General features: G+C 36.4%; 1 protein-coding gene across 1 annotated transcript; it reads left to right on the top strand.

Moving 5' to 3' along the window:
* Positions 1-1,765: 1,765 nt before the first annotated feature.
* Positions 1,766-3,886, top strand: LOC149260854 (putative acyl-activating enzyme 6). Its single transcript, XM_089421153.1, has 2 exons — positions 1,766-2,033; positions 2,155-3,886. The coding sequence occupies exons 1-2, from the start codon at positions 1,839-1,841 to the stop codon at positions 3,649-3,651; spliced, it is 1,692 nt and encodes a 563-aa protein (XP_089277279.1). The 5' UTR covers positions 1,766-1,838; the 3' UTR covers positions 3,652-3,886.
* The last annotated feature ends 16,082 nt before the right edge of the window (positions 3,887-19,968 follow it).

The following is a 19,968-nucleotide window of genomic DNA, read 5'->3' on the forward strand; positions in this document are numbered from 1 at the left end:
TGAGATTCAACCATATAATGACGAAAATTCTTATATTCCAAAAATTTTCAAATTATATAAACCATTTATATATTAAAAAAATAATTTAAATGATTAAATTTTCGATTTAATAAAAAAAACCCAAAAGAAACAAACAAACGAAAAGAACATTTAATACTAGTAGTTAACCTATCCATTTCATAAAAACAATGGATATTCTCCATTTAAACTACAAAAACACATGTCCAAATTGTCAAAATTGATTAAGGGTTCCGTTTGGAAATTTCAACCTCATATATTAAAGATAGTATTTTTTATTATAATTAGGATAATATATTATAACATAAATGGCGTATTATTTATATCAATGACTCGAATTTAATATTTCGCATATTATTATACATTTCGAATAGAGTTAAATTGTTTTTTATTTTGGTTTAAAAAAAAATACTCTTAATTAATTTTGAAAAATTTAAATAAATTTTATGAAATTTATTAAAATTTTGAAAAAAATGGTTTGATAGCTATTTGTTAGTGTTTTTAAATTAAATTATGAGATATAAAAAATATTAAAAATTAAAAATTAAAAAAAAAAAAAAAATTATTGGCTAAGTGTTATAAATTTACATAATAAAATGTCATTGGATAGTTGCCCACCATAATTTAAACAAGTATTTGCATTAAAGATGATGGGCAACTATCCACATGGCATTTTGTGGTACATATTAAAGTTACATTATTTAATTTGTTTGATTTAGTAGTAAAAAAATATTTTTACACACATATAGTGTGATGGGTTGAATTTCTTTTAACAATGTAATACATTTTTAAATGTTCAAGTTAAGAATCTATATTAAAAGAACTGTGTGGAAATTGAATTTGATTTTACATGATGCTTATGTGTTTTTATAACTCTACATATAGAGCTTTGTGGGTTAGATTTCTACATGTGAATTTTGGATCTAAAGAAAAAAAATCTATTTGCAACATAATAATTTAGATTTTTGTATTCAAGCTTCTGTGATCCATAATGAATTAAACAAAGTCTTTTGGTAGAAATCATGTGAGAGAATTTTTAGGCGGACACGTTTGGAACCAACAAATGTGATTCATCATCAGGCTTTTCAAACCAACAAGGGTGGTTCATCATCAGGACGATGATGAACCACACTTGTTGGTTCGAAACACGTCCGCCAAAAAATTCTCTCATGTGATTTCGACAGAAAGACTTTTTTTAATTTAGATTTTGTTACAATACCATGGGATTTCGACAGAAAGACTTTTTTTAATTTAGATTTTGTTACAATACCATGGGGCAGTATCACATACCCAAAAACCATAAATCATTTCAAAATCAAAATATTTTATTTCAAATTTAATTTTATAACATTTTTCAAATTAGAACTTAATACTTATAATATAATAATATTCTTAACCATAGATATTTACTCGTTTTATTATAAATATTATTACAATACCATGGCTCAATACTATGACTTATCAAACTACTTTAAAAACTATAACTCATTTCAAAATAAAAATATTTATTACTATTATATTAATTTAAAATTATAATATATATATAAGGTGACGCTGAAGCTGGATATGACATGTTTATGTTAACATGTCAACTCTACTATGACGTATTTAATACTTTCCACTATGACGTATTTAATACTTTCAATGTCAATGTCTGTCAATGTGTACAATGTGAAACTTAAGTAGGTGCTGCTCACCGCTCAACCTTAAATTTCGGTATTATCCGATTTAATTGGGTGTATGCTAGTTTCGTTTTGGGTATAAAGTTGGAGCGTTGGGTGTGTAGATTTCAGACATTGCGAAGGGAAGACGCAGAGAAAATGGAGAAATTGAAACGATGTGCTGCGAATCATCCTCCCCTGTCACCGATCCGCTTCATAGAGAGAGCTGCCATCGTCTATGGGGACTCCACCTCTGTCGTCTACAATTCCACTCGTTATACATGGTCTCACACCTACCAACGCTGCCGCAGGCTCGCCTCTGCTCTCTCTGCTCAAATCTTGCCGGGGGATGTGGTAAGTATTGGAATCATGCACATCATAATCAACATTTCCATGGGAATTTTAACTTTATTAGGAAACCCAGCAGAACAAAATAGGATAAAATCTTGATCCTCTTCGCTGTGGTTTATTGCAGGTCTCTGTGGTGGCTCCCAACATTCCTGCCATTTACGAAATGCATTTCGCAGTTCCAATGGCAGGGGCCGTTCTTAACACCGTCAACACGCGTCTGGATGCTCGAACTATGGCTGCTCAATTCAATCACTGTCAACCCAAGATTGTGTTTGCGGATTACCAATTCCTGCCTCTCGTCACGGAAGCTCTACGCGGAACCAACCATAAACCCACCCTGGTAATCATCCAGGAGCTCGTCAATGGCACAGAAATAGTTCCGACGAGTACAGCAACAGCCACAACATACGAAGGGCTATTGCAAGAGGGAGATCCAGAGTTCGAGACACGGTGGCCAGAGGACGAATGGCAGTCCATTGTTGTGAATTATACATCGGGCACAACCTCTGGTCCCAAGGGAGTAGTCCACAGCCACAGGGGGATCTACTCTATGGTTATGGATACTCTTTTAACGTGGGGTATGAAGTCACGGCCTGTTTATCTGTGGACTCTGCCCATGTTTCACGCTAATGGCTGGTGTTTCCCATGGGGAATAGCTGCCCTCGGCGGCACAAATATCTGCTTAAGGAAATTCGACGGCCACATCATCTATAAAGCCCTCAACGACCACCAGGTCACCCATCTCTGCGCCGCGCCTGTGGTGCTGACCATGATTGCAAACGCAGATCCATCCGAGAGGACTCCTTTGCTCCATCGGGTGGAGATCTTAACGGGCGGTTCTCCTCCACCCGCCGCTGTGCTGCTGAAGATTGAAGAGCTGGGATTCTGTGTTACTCATGGCTATGGCCTCACAGAGACCGCAGGAGTGGCGGTTTCATGCGCTTGGAAATCTGAGTGGGACAGACTTGCAGCGAACGAGAGGGCTCAAATGAAAGCGAGACAGGGCGTTAGGTCGCTGAGTCTGGCTGAGTTGGACGTGAAGGATCCGGATACCATGGCTAGTGTGGCTAGAGACGGAGTGAAGGTGGGCGAGGTTATGATGAGAGGGCCGACCATTATGAAGGGTTATTTCAGAGACGAGAAGAGCACAGACAAAGCCATGGAAGGTGGGTGGTTCCACACAGGGGATGTGGGAGTAATCCACCCGGACGGTTATCTGCAAATAAAGGACCGTTCCAAGGACGTTATCATCTCAGGCGGGGAGAACATCAGCAGCGTGGAGGTGGAGTCTATGTTGTATTCCCATCCCATGGTTGTTGAGGCAGCGGTTGTGTCGAGGCCTGATCCTTTCTGGGGAGAGACCCCCTGTGCCTTTGTCAGTACCACAGGAGGACCGGGAAATCCTAATCTTTCGGGGGTCAAGGTTACAGAGGCAGAGATGATTTCGTTCTGCAGAGAGAGGCTGCCTCACTACATGGTTCCCAAAACTGTGGTGTTCATGGAGTCACTGCCCAAGACCTCCACAGGCAAAATTCAAAAGTTTCTTCTCAGGGAAATGGCTAAAAAGCTGCCACACAAAAAGAGGCAGTGGGGAAAAATGGATATGGTAAGCAGGCTCTGAGCACTGGTCCAAAAAAAAGTTATCAAAATAATTGGACTGAACTCTTCGATTGAACTGGTATAGATTCACTGTAATGTAGAAAAAAATGGGCCAAGTGCGATTGTGTATTAGTGTTGATCACATAAGATACCTCTTGGGCAAAGATCATCCAAGCTCCAGACTGTTTAATGCATCATTTGTGGCTCCACTATTTATTATTGTGCTTGCATAGTGCTCAGTGTTTCTTTGCCTTCCATTTAAGATAACGCAATAAAGTGTGTATGTTTTGTATCTCTTGTATCCATGCTAGTGCAGTAGCACAAATCATGTCATCTTTCTCCAAGGCGCTTTAATTATAGAAATGGTTAGTGTAATTACTGTGTTAAGTTTATCTCTTTTTAAAATCACAGTGGTTTATTAATATCGTTAATGCCATCTAATTATGTTAATTAATTATATTAAAAAATTAAATGACTTATTAATATAAAATATATATATATATATTTAAAAAATTCATAATAAATAACATAAAAACTAAAACTTTATGTAAGGAAATCTAATCGGTATTTAAAATAAAAACAAGTTGGATAGTTGCATAGCAGCAGAGTCCTTACTTTTTTTTGGTAGTCATTAATTCATAGTTATTGACTCAAGAAATGTATGCCAAACTATATTGTTTAAAATGGACAACAACTAAAACCATGCAAGACTTTGTTCAAAGCCACATAATCTACATTAAACCTTCTACACAATTGCAATATGAAAAACTTGCATTCTTTCCATGGGTGGCTAAGGAGCAGCGAAGTGCCTTGATATAATCTGCCACATGTTCACTTGCTTTAAGTGATCTTGAACTTATACATATATCTTATTCAATTTCAAAACAGGTAATTGTGTTTGTTTTTGACAACTCTGCTTGAGTTGTAATTGTTTTAGAAGCTCCCAATTATATTGGAGAGTAAGTTTTCCATCAATACTAAAGACCTTTGTTGATCTACAGACCTTATAATTGAAGAATTGATCAAGAGGTCCTTATGTCTTGGCAATGAAGCTTCACCACGTTGCTCCTCTGTGGAATTTCTTTGGTAGGACCAAAACCTTTGAGAGCACAAGCTTACTCCAATGAACAAGCAAGAGAAAAAATATAAATAGATGAAAGATGGACTTAAAGGACTAGTTGGAATGGGTCTTCAGTTGGGATTAGCATTTCATGAGGTTGTTTCTATGTCACAAGTGATCTACAAGATTGGACTTGTAATGCATTAATAAAAATTATGTCAACCATGTTGATGTAGTACATGTGAAATATCATATGAAATGAATTCATAAGAATGCTAATCAGAAATGCTTAATGATACAAATTTCCCATTGTTGGACTACTATCACGAAAGTATTTAGAAAAATAGTTTCAACTAGGAAAATCTCTTTTATTCAACAACAAATTTCATCTAACTATATTGATTAGAATGGATAATAGTTAAAAGCAAGCAAGATTTTTCTCAAAGTCACCTTATCTATATTAAATATTTACACAAATGCAATATCTAAACTTGCATTCTGTCCACGGGTGGTGTTATAACCATCATTTTCAAATACAACCAAGACCCCCCTTGCACTTCGCTTGTGGGATTCGTTAATACCATTGTTCTATGTAATCATGATAGGACCTAGCCACATCAGTTCTCATGACGAATAAAATAGAATTCACAACCAATAAAATCATGACAGTTGTTTTCTCTTGGCTCGAGGGAAACAAAATGAGAAAAGTGATTGTTGTCAGTTCATTGGAACTATTTGAACCACAAAGAAAAATACAAGGATCTCATCGTGCATATCAATTTCAAACATTCTTTTCAAAATTTTATGGGTAACACTGTTTCTATTCCTTAAGTACATTTCAAATTTATAAATTGTAAGATGAAAGGTAAAACGATCAAACCCTCTCCCCAAACCTCTATAAATTTTGATGAATTTCCCTTAATTGGAAGAGAGGTTGATGCTTATGAGACCCAGTGTGAGTTTGTTTTATTCGAGATTCGTGCCTAGGCATTTCAATGTTTTTATGACCTGCAAGATGTTTCATTAGTATGGGATTCATATTTGGTTCATTTCATCATACCACAAACTCGCCCATTTCTTAGGTGTTCTAAACAATATCTTCCAAGCAAATGGGCCATTGCATCAAAGAATGGGTCAATTTTATTTTAAATTAACTTCGAGTCTATCCTTCAAATGTTAAATATTGTAATGCCCAACAAAACCCATCTTCTAAATGAAGAAACCCTGAGTCAACTATATCATGATTTAACTCCATAAGAAAATTCTACACTCCAATCTTGTTTACCTCTAAATACTCCAATACTAGAACATTATCTACCTTTTTCTTCACGTATTTTCCTAGAAATGTCTAGACAAATCATTTCAATGGTCTGATGTTTGCTAGGATATGATCATGATCAAATAGTGGATGAAGTCATCCTAGTGTTTCTATCCTCTATTTCAATAGTCAAGAAATCATTCGTTAAATTCAATTTTAGTCAGTACTTATATGATACTATCCATGACCAGTTAGCAAATTTCAGCGCTGCCAAATATTTTAGGTAACGGTCTATTTTAGTCTGTATGTTTCTATATTTTCAAGTGGATAAGTTCTCTGGTATTCAATTGCAAAAGAAGGATTCCAATGGCAATGTGCTATCAATTGTTCACCAGAACTCAATGCTAAGAAATCATTCTCAAGAATTTTCATTGTCAACTCTTGTCAATCATTTTCTATCAGTTTCCTTTAGTCTCATGTATCAGATGTGTCACCACCAAGAATATTGCTAAAAATTAAAAGAATTTTATAGCTCAGTGATGCAACTAAGATGGGAGAAATTAGTATTTATACAAATATTTTGTTGAGATTAGAATATATGCATGCAAATTGGCACCTTATAAGCTACCAGTTTGTCTACCTGTAAATATTTTCACATTGGAATTGATTAGATAAAGTTTAAATGTGGATCAAGTTTATTTTCTAACTAGGAAACACCCTACTATTTTCAAATAAAAGGAAAAACTTGAGCTATTTCTAGTGAATACTAGAGCAACAGTTGCAGAAGTTGAAATCATGTTGTAAGAAATGAAGTTTGCTCTATGAAATATTTGGCACTATGACCCTCATGGGATAATTTCAAGTAAAAGGGTTGAACAAAAACAACTTGATTATAAACATGAGTCAAAGCCTGTGTTACAGAATTATGCTAATAAGGAGGTTTGGGAGAAAGATCTTGCAACATTCGCATAAGAAACTATTGCAACATAATAACATCATAGTCAATATTGCTAGAAACTCCTAAAAAAAAAGATTAAAGAATTGAAAAGGGTATTTGTTGAGACTCTTGACAGTGAACTTCTAAATTAGATTACACAAAATTTAGAGTGCAAAAAAGGTAGTGAATAGAAAAATAAGAGGTTTTAGTCATAGAGGATACATTAATTGAGCCTATTGTATACAACGAGCTTGTTCTAAATCTAGAATTGTTACCTTCAATTGATTTAGGATTTCGAGTATCATCTTCTAGTACATCACCAACTACTTCTTCTAAGCAAGAAATGAATTTATCTAAAGTTAGGGAAATCAAAAGTAAAAATGCCAAATTAAGGTAGGAGGCCTACAATGAGATTTGGAAACAGGGCACAATGTTAAATACCAAGTTGTTATCAACCCTAGATTATGAAAAGGGTAAGCTCCAAATGGAAGTCTTAGAACCAAAATCCTAGATCATTAAAACTAAAGATGATTACAATTCCCCCAAGCTCATAATTGACCTAAAAGAGATCCATGTGGTTGATTAGATGGATATCCAAAGACAAATAGGAGAGATGTTATGTAGAAGTCTACCAAGTTCAGTTGCAAGTGTTGATAGACTTCAAAATTTGTTGATTAAGGTGAATAATCAACTTAAACAAGATAATATCTTTACCATAACTAAGTAGATGGAAACCGATAATTTAGAGAACATTATTATCAAGATGGGAGCATACCCAAATGACTCAACTTCAATTCATGATTTGATAAAGTCTAGGGAAAAGGATATCAAAGTGTTAAGGAAAAAGCTCAATATGCCAACTTTGGAGCATGTCTAATCTCTAGAGTTGGATGCAGTGCAAAAACATGAGTACTAGTTACTTTCACTAATTATTGTACTAAATAAGCACTTGGAAAAGCTAGAAGTTTGAACTCAAAGCTTTGTAAAGGAGAAGGAAAAATGTAAATGTGCAGTAACTAGCTCAGAAATAGTAGTAACAAAGGGAGGTTCTAGAAAAATTAGCAAAGACAATGTCATCACTCATTTTAAAAGATCAAAAATTGAAAAATTGAAGAAGTTAGTACAATTTAAGAGTGATGTATTGACACATGAAAATGAGGGGTTGAAAAATAAAGGTAATATTCCTACCGATGAACTTAAGAACAAATATTCCCCGCAAAGTCAAATTGACTGGTATACGAAAAAATTGATTGGCACACAACCATTAATAGAAACCATAAGAATATTGTGGAAATATATTGTTATATTTCAAATTTATGGGATTCATTTGTAGTAATCGTTCATGAAACAAATTTATTGAAGATTGCAAAAAAGGCAACAAAGTAGATCCAAAAAGAATGAGGGAATAAGCCATTAATACCAAACCAAATGATTAAATTTCTTAATGCTAGAGGTGAAGAGAAACACAAAGTATTAAGGGTTCATGGCATAATTCACTAGGTATTAGAAACCAATTATGTTATCATTAAAATAAATTTTATGCGGCAAGTGCAGAAGTGAAAATTGGTTCAGAAGGAAATTGGTTCATCCAATACCAGGTTTAATATTTTAAGAGGAATGTGTATGCCTTCTTGTTGGGACTCAAATGGAAAATAAATACCCTTGGATGCATACAAAGAAATTCTAATTAGGCATGGCACAAATGATGATAAATTCTTCAATATGTCATGAGCTTTGAGGGGTGAGTAGATTGTGAAAAATTTAACGGACGATTTCTACATTCACTGCCAAGTGAGATCACTTTTTCCTACTAAGCCAACTTATCAAAAGTATACTAATCTAGATTCAACTTATAGGAAAATGACATCACATATCAATCCAACTCGGTCAAACTGGGAGTGAATTGCTAATATCATTCCATGAATTACTCAAGTACTTCAACAAAATCCAGGAAAAGGGTGGAGGTGTAAGCTCAAGATTGGATAATGGAGGAAGTTTCTATTTTTATCTATCAGATCCTATGCTTCTTTATTTTATAACAAAATATTGTTTTCTAATATTTTATATAACCTACAAAGCCACTCAAATGAAGGGTTGGCTATTGGGGAAAATAAAGACTTATCATTTGTATTTGAAGCACTTTACTTTCAGATTGTTTCATCATTTGGTCATAATATCCTTCAAAATAAATTATTACCTTCTCTTTAAAATTGATGCTTGGTATTAAAACCTCTTCCTTTTGAATGGAAGGTCATCCTATGTCTCTGTTGCCTCTGGAGGCTTTGAAGTTCCTGCTTGTTCCAATTCCTTATTTATTTCTTGCTACTTCTAAAACTATTGTTTCTCTATATGTTTTTCTAGTTGAACAAATTGTGAATAATCAATTTCTTGAATATCTTATTACTGAACAAATTGTTGAACTATTAAAAACAATGGTTCAAATTCCTTTATACCATCCCTAAAAGAAAAAAATTGTCCCTTCTTCCAATTGTAATTTTACAAGAGATACACCATAAACCTTGCTCCTATGTTGTAGATAATAAAGATATGTTTTTTGCCTATAATCTTGGAATTTTTGTCTTTCCTCCATGCTCTAGAAACAACTTGATTAAAAGCATATTTTTTTTTAAAAACAAAATCAAAGGTGGTTGTTGATGGGTATAATTTTATTATTATTTTACCAATTTCAATTGATCATTAACAACATTGTGAGGATCATATTTATAGTGTGGAATAGAATGAAACCCGACTTCTTCTAAGCCATTTTCTTCAACTACGACATGTCCTCTATCTTTGAGAAATAACTGGCCAATATTTATAGGAAAAGTGGGCTATAATTTCTTTTAATTTTTATGTAAAAATTTAGTAATCCCATGTACAGTTGTTTGGTTGGATATTTCCTTGAATGCAATCCTGTTTGGGATAAAACTTAGGAGTACATTAGGGTCCAATTCACAACCAAAAATCTCAATATAGGAAAATTTTTCTTCAACAAACCAATCCCCAACATACTATAGCACATAATGAATTTCTTTTCTAACTCTTAATGGATATTTTCCAAAAACACTCACAGAAATAAAGCATAAAATTTTTATGTATGTCATAGAAATGGTTTTTATAGTTAATTTCTCATAACATAGAACACAATTACTGAATAGGTTTTTGAATGAGTGGGTAATTCCACTGCATTAGTGGAAAAGGAACAAAGACTATCAGGATTTTCATTAAGAATGATGACATGAAAAACCCTTGACCAAACCCTCATGGAGAAGATTATGAAAGTTTAATGGTATGAGATAAATGTTGGGACAAAATATCTACCTAGTTGAACTTTTTATAATTTTTCATTATGTCATAAATTGAAGGAACCCATTCTAGTTTACAATGCTCTGGATTAGGTTCACCATAAATCTTGGGAAGCATTTTAATCACAAAAATATAAGGGTTCTTGAACTGAGTTTTTCGATATAGTTTGGTTTATTTAACATTAAAATGCTATGAGTCATCTACGCATTTATTAATATATCCAACCAAATCAATCTTCTTTTCCTTTAGCACATTATTATCAAAACCACCCAAATATTCCCTATTGCGAAAGACTTTTGGAGGAATGAGTTTATATGTTGATTGTAATATATCATGTTTCTAAGAATATATAACATTATTTGAGTGGTTGACTATTGAACAAGTTCGAACATGAGCATGGGAAATAATCCAACTCATCGTATCATAGTATGGAAACATTGTTGGTTTGGTCGCAATTTCGTGCAACTCAGTCTTCTTGATTGAATCATAACTTTTAGAATCTAAAGATGTATCTTCCTCTAAAATTTCTTTTGGTTTTTTCCATTTACCCTTCTCAAAGAAAACATACATTTCTTTCCAGGATATTGTATCGACATCTTGTGTTCTGTAGGTTGTATCATAAAAGAATGCTAAATTAGCGTTTATCTCTTATAATAGTTCAAATTTCATTCCCTTCATCTTCATATTGATATTTTATCTATCAATCTTAGTAGCTTTTGATTTCCCCTTCCAATTCCTCTTTTGTAATAAGACGGAAAAATTTATTAAGGAAACATTCAAATTGATAACATAGACGATTACGAAAGAAAAAACAGGTAATGTACGAACCAAATTCGATGATATCTTGCATCCAACAAGCAATTTCATTATAAATTGAGTAGTTGTAGCACAAAAGAACATGGGAAATATCTCAAATGCTTAAAATACCTTTCAATGTTTGAAAGTTTAATTTTGTTATGTGACAGATATATAGAAAATCCTCTAAATCTATCTAAGTACAGAAGAGTTTAACACCCTGTTGACGGTGTTGGAGATCCATCAGCCAAGGGGGTCTCCTCGATGTCAAGTCCCAATTAGACCTCACATTGTTTGGTGTAAGAGCCCCATATGGAATATCGACCCGATTACCATATATCTCAAAGATATGCCTTGGCTCTAACCGTCAGCACGGGGGAGGGATGGAATGGTGTCTTCAAAAAGAAAGGGAGGTGTACCTAGTGAGTGTGCAGTTGTGACCGTGTCAAGTTTCTTCTACTACAAAAAGGGGGAGAAAAGTGAGCCTCTAAGTGAGAGGTAATAATACCACCCAGGAAGAGACACACATGAACCAGAAGGATCCGTCTAGCATTGAGCGGAATAATCCACAACGGGTGCGACAATATTTACAACCAAAAAACAGGGGAAAATATGTCTAGTATCCCTTGGAATAGTCCACAAGGATGGGACAAAATAACAACCAATACAACAAATTCTCAATAAGATAAACACTAAAATAACTGAAATAGTTCAATTGTCTTAGTACATGTGAAAGAAAACATGAAATACAAACGTTCACAAAATAGTCTTACATACATTCATAGTCCATGCATGAGGAATGTGTTGGCCTTAAAGGCTTTTGTTATTAAATAAAAGTTTCAAGACACATGTTTACAATGTACATCACTAGCCCCAATAGTGGGACATTGGAGCCACTCCTTGCTCCTCAAAGAACCAGTTGATCTATCTCTAATACCTTCTGGGAGGAGCCAATGTGAAAAATTCCTTTTCTCATTCAATGAGGGTGTATATATAACCAAGGGGTGATGCTTCCCCTTTGTGACTCTTTGACTACCCTCCTTACCTTTTCAACTTTCTATGACTTTTCAACTTACATGACTCTCCATATTCATGTGTGTCCTTTGGAATTCCACTTTACAATACATTTGAATATAATATACATGTCCACAATAGTGATGTGGCATATGACCACTCATGACATGACATCACATGACACTACTGACATGGACTACTTGGTGAAGTGGCAATGTCAAGTCACTATTGCTGTTAAGTGTTGGATGTCTTCGTGGATATTCTTTCTCTGCTCCTTTGCATGGCTTGGTGATGCAGAGTCTTGAATGATCTTTAGTATTGTATGGTAGTTGAAAACTTGTGTCCCTTTTCTTTGCTTTGATATATGAGCTTGCATGTTTCAGCTGCAAAGTTGTCTTTCCGCATGCTCCATTTCTACATCTCCTTCATCATCTTGTCATGGTGTAAGAAAGTATCTGCATCTGTAACTCACTCATGACAAGATGACATCAGTTTGAAAACACCTAGCCTAAGATAGAGCATTTAGATTCATGAATTGGGTCGGGACTGGGTGATAGGTCAGGAGAGAAGGCTTAGTGACTACGCAATTGCACAGTTCAAGCAGCTAAGTGTCAAGCTTGATCACTGATACTGCAAATTGCGGTAGCTCAAGCTAGACTGAGGGAAACTTCTGCGTAGTCCTCAAAATTGTGCAGTGCCCACTTAAGGAAAAAATTGCGTAGTCCCCACTAAGGGAAAAATTTGTGCAGTTCCCACTAAGGAAAAACATTGTGTAGTTTCCACTAAGGGAAAACATTGCGCAATTCAAGCAGGAAACAGAGTTTGCGAGATGGGGCTCTGGGAGGACAAACTGCATAGTTTTAGGAGGCAAGGGGAACTGGGAAACTGAGACTGCAAAATGTGCAACTTAGGGAGGCTTGAAGGACAGAAGTGTGAAGGTAGTGAGGTTCGATTGAGAGAAAGGAGAATGGGAGAATCATCTGCGCAGTTTTGGGTGCCAAGGGAGGCTAGGATTCTACACATTGCATAGTTCTAGTAGACAAGGAAAATATTTAGTGTTGAAGAATGGAGTGCATAGTTCAAGGCAGACTGGGAGACACAACTCTGCAATTATGGAGGTCAAGATCGGGAGTTGGGCTTAGGAATTGTGCAGAGAAACAACCCTAGAGGTTAGGAACTGCGCATTACACAATTACAAGGAGAAATGCCACAACTTAGAGGGTTGAGACTCTGCAGTGCATAGTTCAGTCGGGGCCTGGTGAAGCTAAGTTGCTCGATCGGGGATATTTTCTGATAATGGATAAGAAAAGGCTCACAAACTTTGTACGACAGTCAAACATGCCAAAAGACGATAGCTAACCCAACATGAAAAAGGGACCAAAGAACTACGAGAAAGTTCATGAAATGAGCTCTAGTGTTTGCAACGACAATGTAAAAGACCAAGGATGGCTCTAAAAGTTGAGTGTAATACAAAATTTTGGAGGGTGTTGCAGCAACTACAACACTTGGTGACACATTGGTTAAACTCCAGCTTCTCTGTCTTGGTTAACTTCTTTTGTGCAGGGCATTGTTTCTTGAGGGAGTATTGGTTCATCATGCAAATTACCTTGGCCTTCCCACTTATCCCATGAAAATACATGGTCCCCTCTATACATTCTCAGTCAAACACAACATAATATTCAACATAATCACAATGTTTCGAGTTGGGAAGAGTAGTGTAGCTCACAAGATTAAGATTTTCAAAGTATAATTTTTCATCTGTGGTGTTTCTCTGTTGCCAGCAACCTTGGACAGTACCCCACTGGAGTGACACAGGAACGCAAAAATTGATCCACTGCCAGCAAGGCTGGAAAGTGCCCCGGTGAAGTTTCTTGCTTCACCTCTTTGCAAAGGAAGACTTTATCTTCTTTCACCTTTATTTATTTAATTAAAGAGGACTATGCATTGGCACTTATTTATTTTGGGGTGAAAGAGGGATCCCGACTTATTGAGAGAAGAAGAGGTTTTTCCTTCAGAGAAGCATATAGAGACCTCTAATTTAGGTTTTCTCATTTATATTTTCCCCTTATTCATTTCTATTAGTTGGGTAAGCTTGAGAATACCAAAGAAGGAAAAACTAAGTATAGGCATGAGGTTTCCAGACTAAACGTCGGTTCATGGCTGGACCAAAACTCTCCTTACAAATGGATCGTGTTTTCCTTCGGAACTTCATTGGCCATAATATGTAACCAACACAAGGAAGACGAAAAAAGGTTATCCAAATGTTGAAGTGTCACAAGACTCTTTATAGTTTGGCCACACACATACTAAGAAGCCAAACAAGTCCAAGCACAACACTTATTCGCATGATGAAAACAAAAGGAGAAACTCAACAAGAAAGAAAACAAGACGAAAAGAGAGAAAACACACAACAAGGAAACAAAACTAGAAGAGAAGAGAACAAATGGCTAAAGAAAACATGATGTAGAATAAGAGTAAGAAAATGAGGAAAGACTACAAGGAACAAGTGCATAATGAGTGCAAGGAGGGAAAACTAGGATGCAACCAATCCTACTCCTAACCTAACAACTAGAAGGTTGGGGTCACGTATAATGAAATTTACAGTGAAGCCACTGTAGTTGTTCCCAACATGCATTCACATAGGTATGAACAGTTAAAATAGATATAAAGATTTGTGCAACAGAAAAGATAAGAACTTGAATAACTTGCATAAGAAAAGGAAGGTCTTGCTTGTGGGCAGAAAGATGTGTCACAACTACTTTCAACCAATTTGCATTCTTACCTTTCCAATGAATACCATATTTCAACAAACCTTGGAAGCTTCTCGTTGATACATCTCCATCTACATTGAACCCTTTAGCAAGTGCGAGGGAAGATCGAAACTTTTTGTTCACGACAGAGCTTTCCAGGTAGAATTTTTCCAACCATTCAACGATTGGATCGTACAATTCATGACAACCCTCTTGAAATCTTTGAAAATATGAGTTTTAAATTAGAAGAATGTATTATGATGAGAATATTGTAGGGGGAAATAGATCTGATCACTTTCAACAGTCACGTCGAGACAGTGAGGACCCAACATAACTATCAATGAAGACTAAAGTGTTTCAACTACTCAACACAAATTTGAACGATGAAGGTCAAGAGATGTAAAACCATTGTCCTTGGATGTGCTAATGGGAAAATGATAAGCTGAATGATAGTCATCAAGGATAGAAGAATGATCAGATGACATGATTGAAGCATCATATTCCCAATTTGTGATCAATAAAGATAAATCAATTCTAACAGTTTCGTGAATGTTTTGAATAGTAGAATCATCTTCTTCACATGATGAATGTGACAATACATTTCTTTAGAATTGGTAAGATACTGTACTAGCATCATAATCATCGGGTGAAATGGGAAGGGAGGCTAGTATAGGAGACACATGACACCAGTCATGGTGGAATGAAAATAAATGAGATCGATTCATACAATAAATCATGCATACATTCGCACTCAAGAGGGTTTCAGGTGCAATGAAGGACAAGATTCGAGATATGATATTCACAAGGAAAGATAGGAGTTTCTCATCATGAAATACATACGATAGATATGATTCCTTCGGCCAAAGATGGTCTTTGGAATGATCAACTTCCATGAGAGGTACACATTCCAAACCCGAGTTTGTTGCAAGAGACTTGCATGAAGATGAATGAACCGAAAAATATTATTGAGTCCAGTCAGAAGTAAAATATCGAGAGTTTGAAAGATTACATTCAAAATACCAAACATCTTTGAGAAAGAGATTTACACTGAATGAAACCATGCAAAAAGAAGGATTGTGTGAGAGAAACTAGATCTGACTTAGTTTGGGGGGCTTACCAGAGTCACGAGATCTTGACATAACCATCAATGGAAGTTGAAGTGCCTCGACTCCCTGGAAAGTCCTGAAACTTTCCAGGATTATAGAATCACATTTTGAAGCTTGAACCAGATCATGCATGGTTTGAGGATAGTTGTTGTTGCTGGTTTCAATGCTTCTTACTAGATGGCAACCATCTCTATCACATGTTTCACTGTATTTTTCAACTTCAACAATCCAATTACTCAAGTGGAGAGCCTCTTCTCATAGAAAATTCAAAGATAAATGAATCGGGTAAATTTCGTGAGAAAGTTGATTTGAAGAGTTGTCTTCAAGCAAGAAAATAGATGATGAGGGATGGGAAGGGTACTCTATATTTTGATTGTTTTCAATCTCATCATGGACAACCTTACCACCTTGTGATAACTCACTGGATTAAGAAATTCAAGAGCATGGAGTATCTCTATCGTAGGTAGATACATTGCAACTAGTAGGACACAAGGGATAGTGAGGTGAAGAGGAAGTTTCGATAAGAACATCTTCTTTGACTGAATCATATTCTAGATCTAAATTAAAATATTTAGGAGAAATCGAAATATCAAATGATGTGCTTGGGCATTCATCACGACATATGTCAATATAGCCATCATCATTGGAACAATTGTCTCCCAAGGCTACAGATTGATTGAAAGAATTGATTACATTCGATTCACCATCAAGATTAGCAGATTGAGAATCATCCAATAATGGAAACTCATTGTTTTGACATGGAAGATTACGAAAAAGAGAGGAAATATTGAAAGAATCTTCACCTTCCTGCTCCTCTACCTATGTACTATGACTACTTTGTACCTGATTGCAATTTGGGCCAGTAGCTTGAGAAACAAGAGAGTGTGAGAAACTAGCTGGTGGAGCAGATTGGTCAAGAAGATCACATTACAAAGAGTCGTGGCATGTAGATGAGAGAGGATAACAAAAATTAAAACTAGAGTTCTAAATAATGAGATCATCTTATGGAATGGAGGAGTCAGTCTTCACCGAAGGCATCATGAGCCATTCTAAAATTTCCTCCCTTGAATTCGAATGATGAAAAGCAGAAGAAGAATGAGAATATGGGATGGAGATTTGATTTTTGGAAATTTTAACCTTGTTACCATCGCAGAGAGGCACCCTTACCGGAATTGGAAAAGGAGGAGGACAAAGAACAAAAGTAATAGTAAATTCTTCCTCTGAAATTAGAGGTGTCTCATGATTCACAAGAGTTGGGGAAGCAGAAAAATCAGGGGGTTGAGGTTCACTCCATGAAGCGATAAGAACCAAGCACTCAAACTCTTATTTCAAGAATTCCCAATTCATATCTTCTTTTGGAATTTCATAGCAAAGGATAAGGAATCGATCAGAAAAATTATCAACTGATTCATTAGGCTCCATCCTTAAGAGATTGTTTCTTTTACAAAAAAATCGGTAATTATACCCACCAAAGGCTTGCTGAAGCTCCTCGAGGAAGTGACGAAGGGAATGAATGGAAGCGGGTGGCAAGGTATTGCACCACTGATTAGAATGACCTTCAAGGGTGAGGAAGAAAAACACACGAGCCAACACTTCATCATCAATTTTGTAAGATTTGCTAACTTTAAGGAAATTATAAATGTGCTCGGTTATGGATGTTCCATCCACACCATCAAAATTTAACTGGGAAAAGTGATCAAGAGGCTCATCAGGGACTGAAAATTGATAAAGGGAAAAATTGGAGAAACACGCTAAGAGTATTATTTTTGTATGAGTCATTTTAGGTAAGAGATTCAAACCAAATGAAATGGGCTCATCTTGTTATCTAGCCCTCCGTCCAATGCCATTTTGTTGACAATGTTGGAGATCCATCAACCATGGGGGTCTCCCTGATGTGAAGTCCGAATTAAACCTCACACCTTTTGGTGTAGGAACCCCATTAGGAATATCGGCCGGGTTGCCATATATCTCAAAGATATTCCTTGGCTCTAACTATCAGCATGGAAGAGGGATGGAATGGTGTCTTCGAAATCAAGGGAGGTGTGCCTGGTGAGTGTGTAGTTGCGACCCTGTCAAGATTATTCTACTAAAAAAAGGGGGAGAAAAGTGAGCCTCTAAGTGAGAGGTAATAGTACCACAAAGGAACAGACACACATGGACTAGAAGGGTCCGTTTAACATCCAACAGAATAGTCCACAGCGAGTGTGATGGTCTTCACAACCAACAAACAAGGAAAGATTTGTCTAATATCTTGCGAAATAGTCCACAAGGACGGGACAACAATAACAACCATTACAGCACATTCTCAATAAGATAAGCACTAAAATAACTAAAATAGTTCAACTATCTTAATACATGTGAAAGAAAACATGAAATACAAACGTCCATAGAATACTCTTACAAGCATTCATAGTCCATGCATAAAGAACATGTTGGCCTTAAAGGCTTCTATTGTTAAGAAAAAGTTCAAAGACACATGTTTACAATGTACATCACTAGCCCCAATAGTGGGACATTGGAGCCACTCCTTTCTCCTCAAAGAACTTTTTGATCTCTCTCTAATGCCTTGTGGGAGGAGCCAAGGTGAAAAGGTCCTTTGCTCATACAATGAGGGGTATATATAACAAAGGGGTGATGCTTCCCCTTTGTGACCCTTTAACTACCCTCATGACTGTTCAACTTCCTATGACTTTTCAAATTACATGACTCTCCATATTCATGTGTGTCCTTTGGACTTCCACTTTACTATACATTTTCATATAATATACATGGTCCACAATAGTGATGTGGCATATGGCCACTCATGACATGACACTGCTGACATGGATTGCTTAGTGATGTGGAAATGTCAATTCACTATTGCTGTTGAGTATTGGATGTCTTCTTGGATATGATTTCTCTTCTCATCTACATGGCTTAGTGATGTAGATTCTTCAATGATCTTTAGCCTTGGATGGTAGTTGCAAAATTATGTCCCTTTGCTTTGATTTGATAGATGAGCTTGGACGTTTCAGCAGCAAAGATGTCTTTTTGCATGCTCCCCTTCTGCATCTCCTTCTTCATCATCCTGTCATGGTGTAAGAGAGTACCTGCATCTATAACTTACTCATGATGAGATGAAATTAGTGTGAAAACCCCTAGCTTAACATAGAGAATTTGGATTCATGAATCAGGCCAGGACTAGGTGACAGGTCAGGAGAGAAGGCCTAGTGACTGCGCAATTACGTATTTCAAGCAACCAAGGGTAAAGCTTGATCACTTAGATTGCACAGTGCGCAGCGTAGGCCAAACTAACGGAATTTTTTGGCCAATCCTTACTCAAGGAAAAAATTGTGCAGTGCCCACTGAGGGAAACAATTACGCAGAACCCACTACGAGAAAAACTTGCATAGTGCCCACTGAGGGAAAAAATTGCGCAGTTCAAATTTCCACAGTTCAAGTAGGTAGTGAACACTGCAGGATGGGTCCTTAGGAGGACAAACTACACATTTTCAGGAGGCAAGCGGGACTGGGAAAATGAGATTGCAGAATGTACAACTCAAGGAGGCTTGAAGGATAGAACTATGCAGTTTCTAAAGGCAGTGAGGTTTAGTTGAGGGAAAGGACATTGGGAGAAGCATCTCCACAGTTTTGAGTGCCAAGGGAGGTTGGGCTTCTATGGATTACACAATTTCAGCAGACAATGGAAAATATTGAGGGTTGAAGATGCGAAGTGTGCAGTTCAAGGCAGATTGGGAGACACAATTGCGCAATTATGGAGGTCAAGATCGGGAGTTGGGCTCAGTAATTGCATAGAGAAACAGCCCTGGAGGACATGGAGTGTGTACTGTGCAGTTGCAAGCAGAAAGGTCACATCTTAGAGGGTTGAGACTGAGCAATGTGCAGTTCAGTCCAGGCTCGGTGAAGCTAAGTTTCCCAGTTGGGAAGATTTTCTGAAAATGGCTGAGTGTGGGATGGGTGATGAACCTTGACTGTGATCACACACTTAGCATGCTTTGACGAAATGACAACATAGATCATTAGAACATGTAAATAAAGCATTTCCTTCCGTGCGAGGGTAGCTCGAATTTCATAACCTGGAAGGCTTGAATGGAAGTAGTGCTCACTGACAAT

The sequence above is a fragment of the Pinus tabuliformis genome, chromosome 6 (genome assembly GCF_031772625.1).
Source record: "Pinus tabuliformis cultivar Carrire ecotype Pingquan chromosome 6, CPIR1, whole genome shotgun sequence".
Classification (NCBI taxonomy): Eukaryota; Viridiplantae; Streptophyta; class Pinopsida; order Pinales; family Pinaceae; genus Pinus; species Pinus tabuliformis.

Coding starts and splice junctions, on each gene's coding strand:
- LOC149260854 (XM_089421153.1), top strand. CDS start 1,839: ATGGAGAAATTGAAACGATGTGCTGCGAATCATCCTCCCCTGTCACCG. Junction 2,034..2,154: donor AAATCTTGCCGGGGGATGTG/GTAAGTATTGGA, acceptor GGTTTATTGCAG/GTCTCTGTGGTGGCTCCCAA.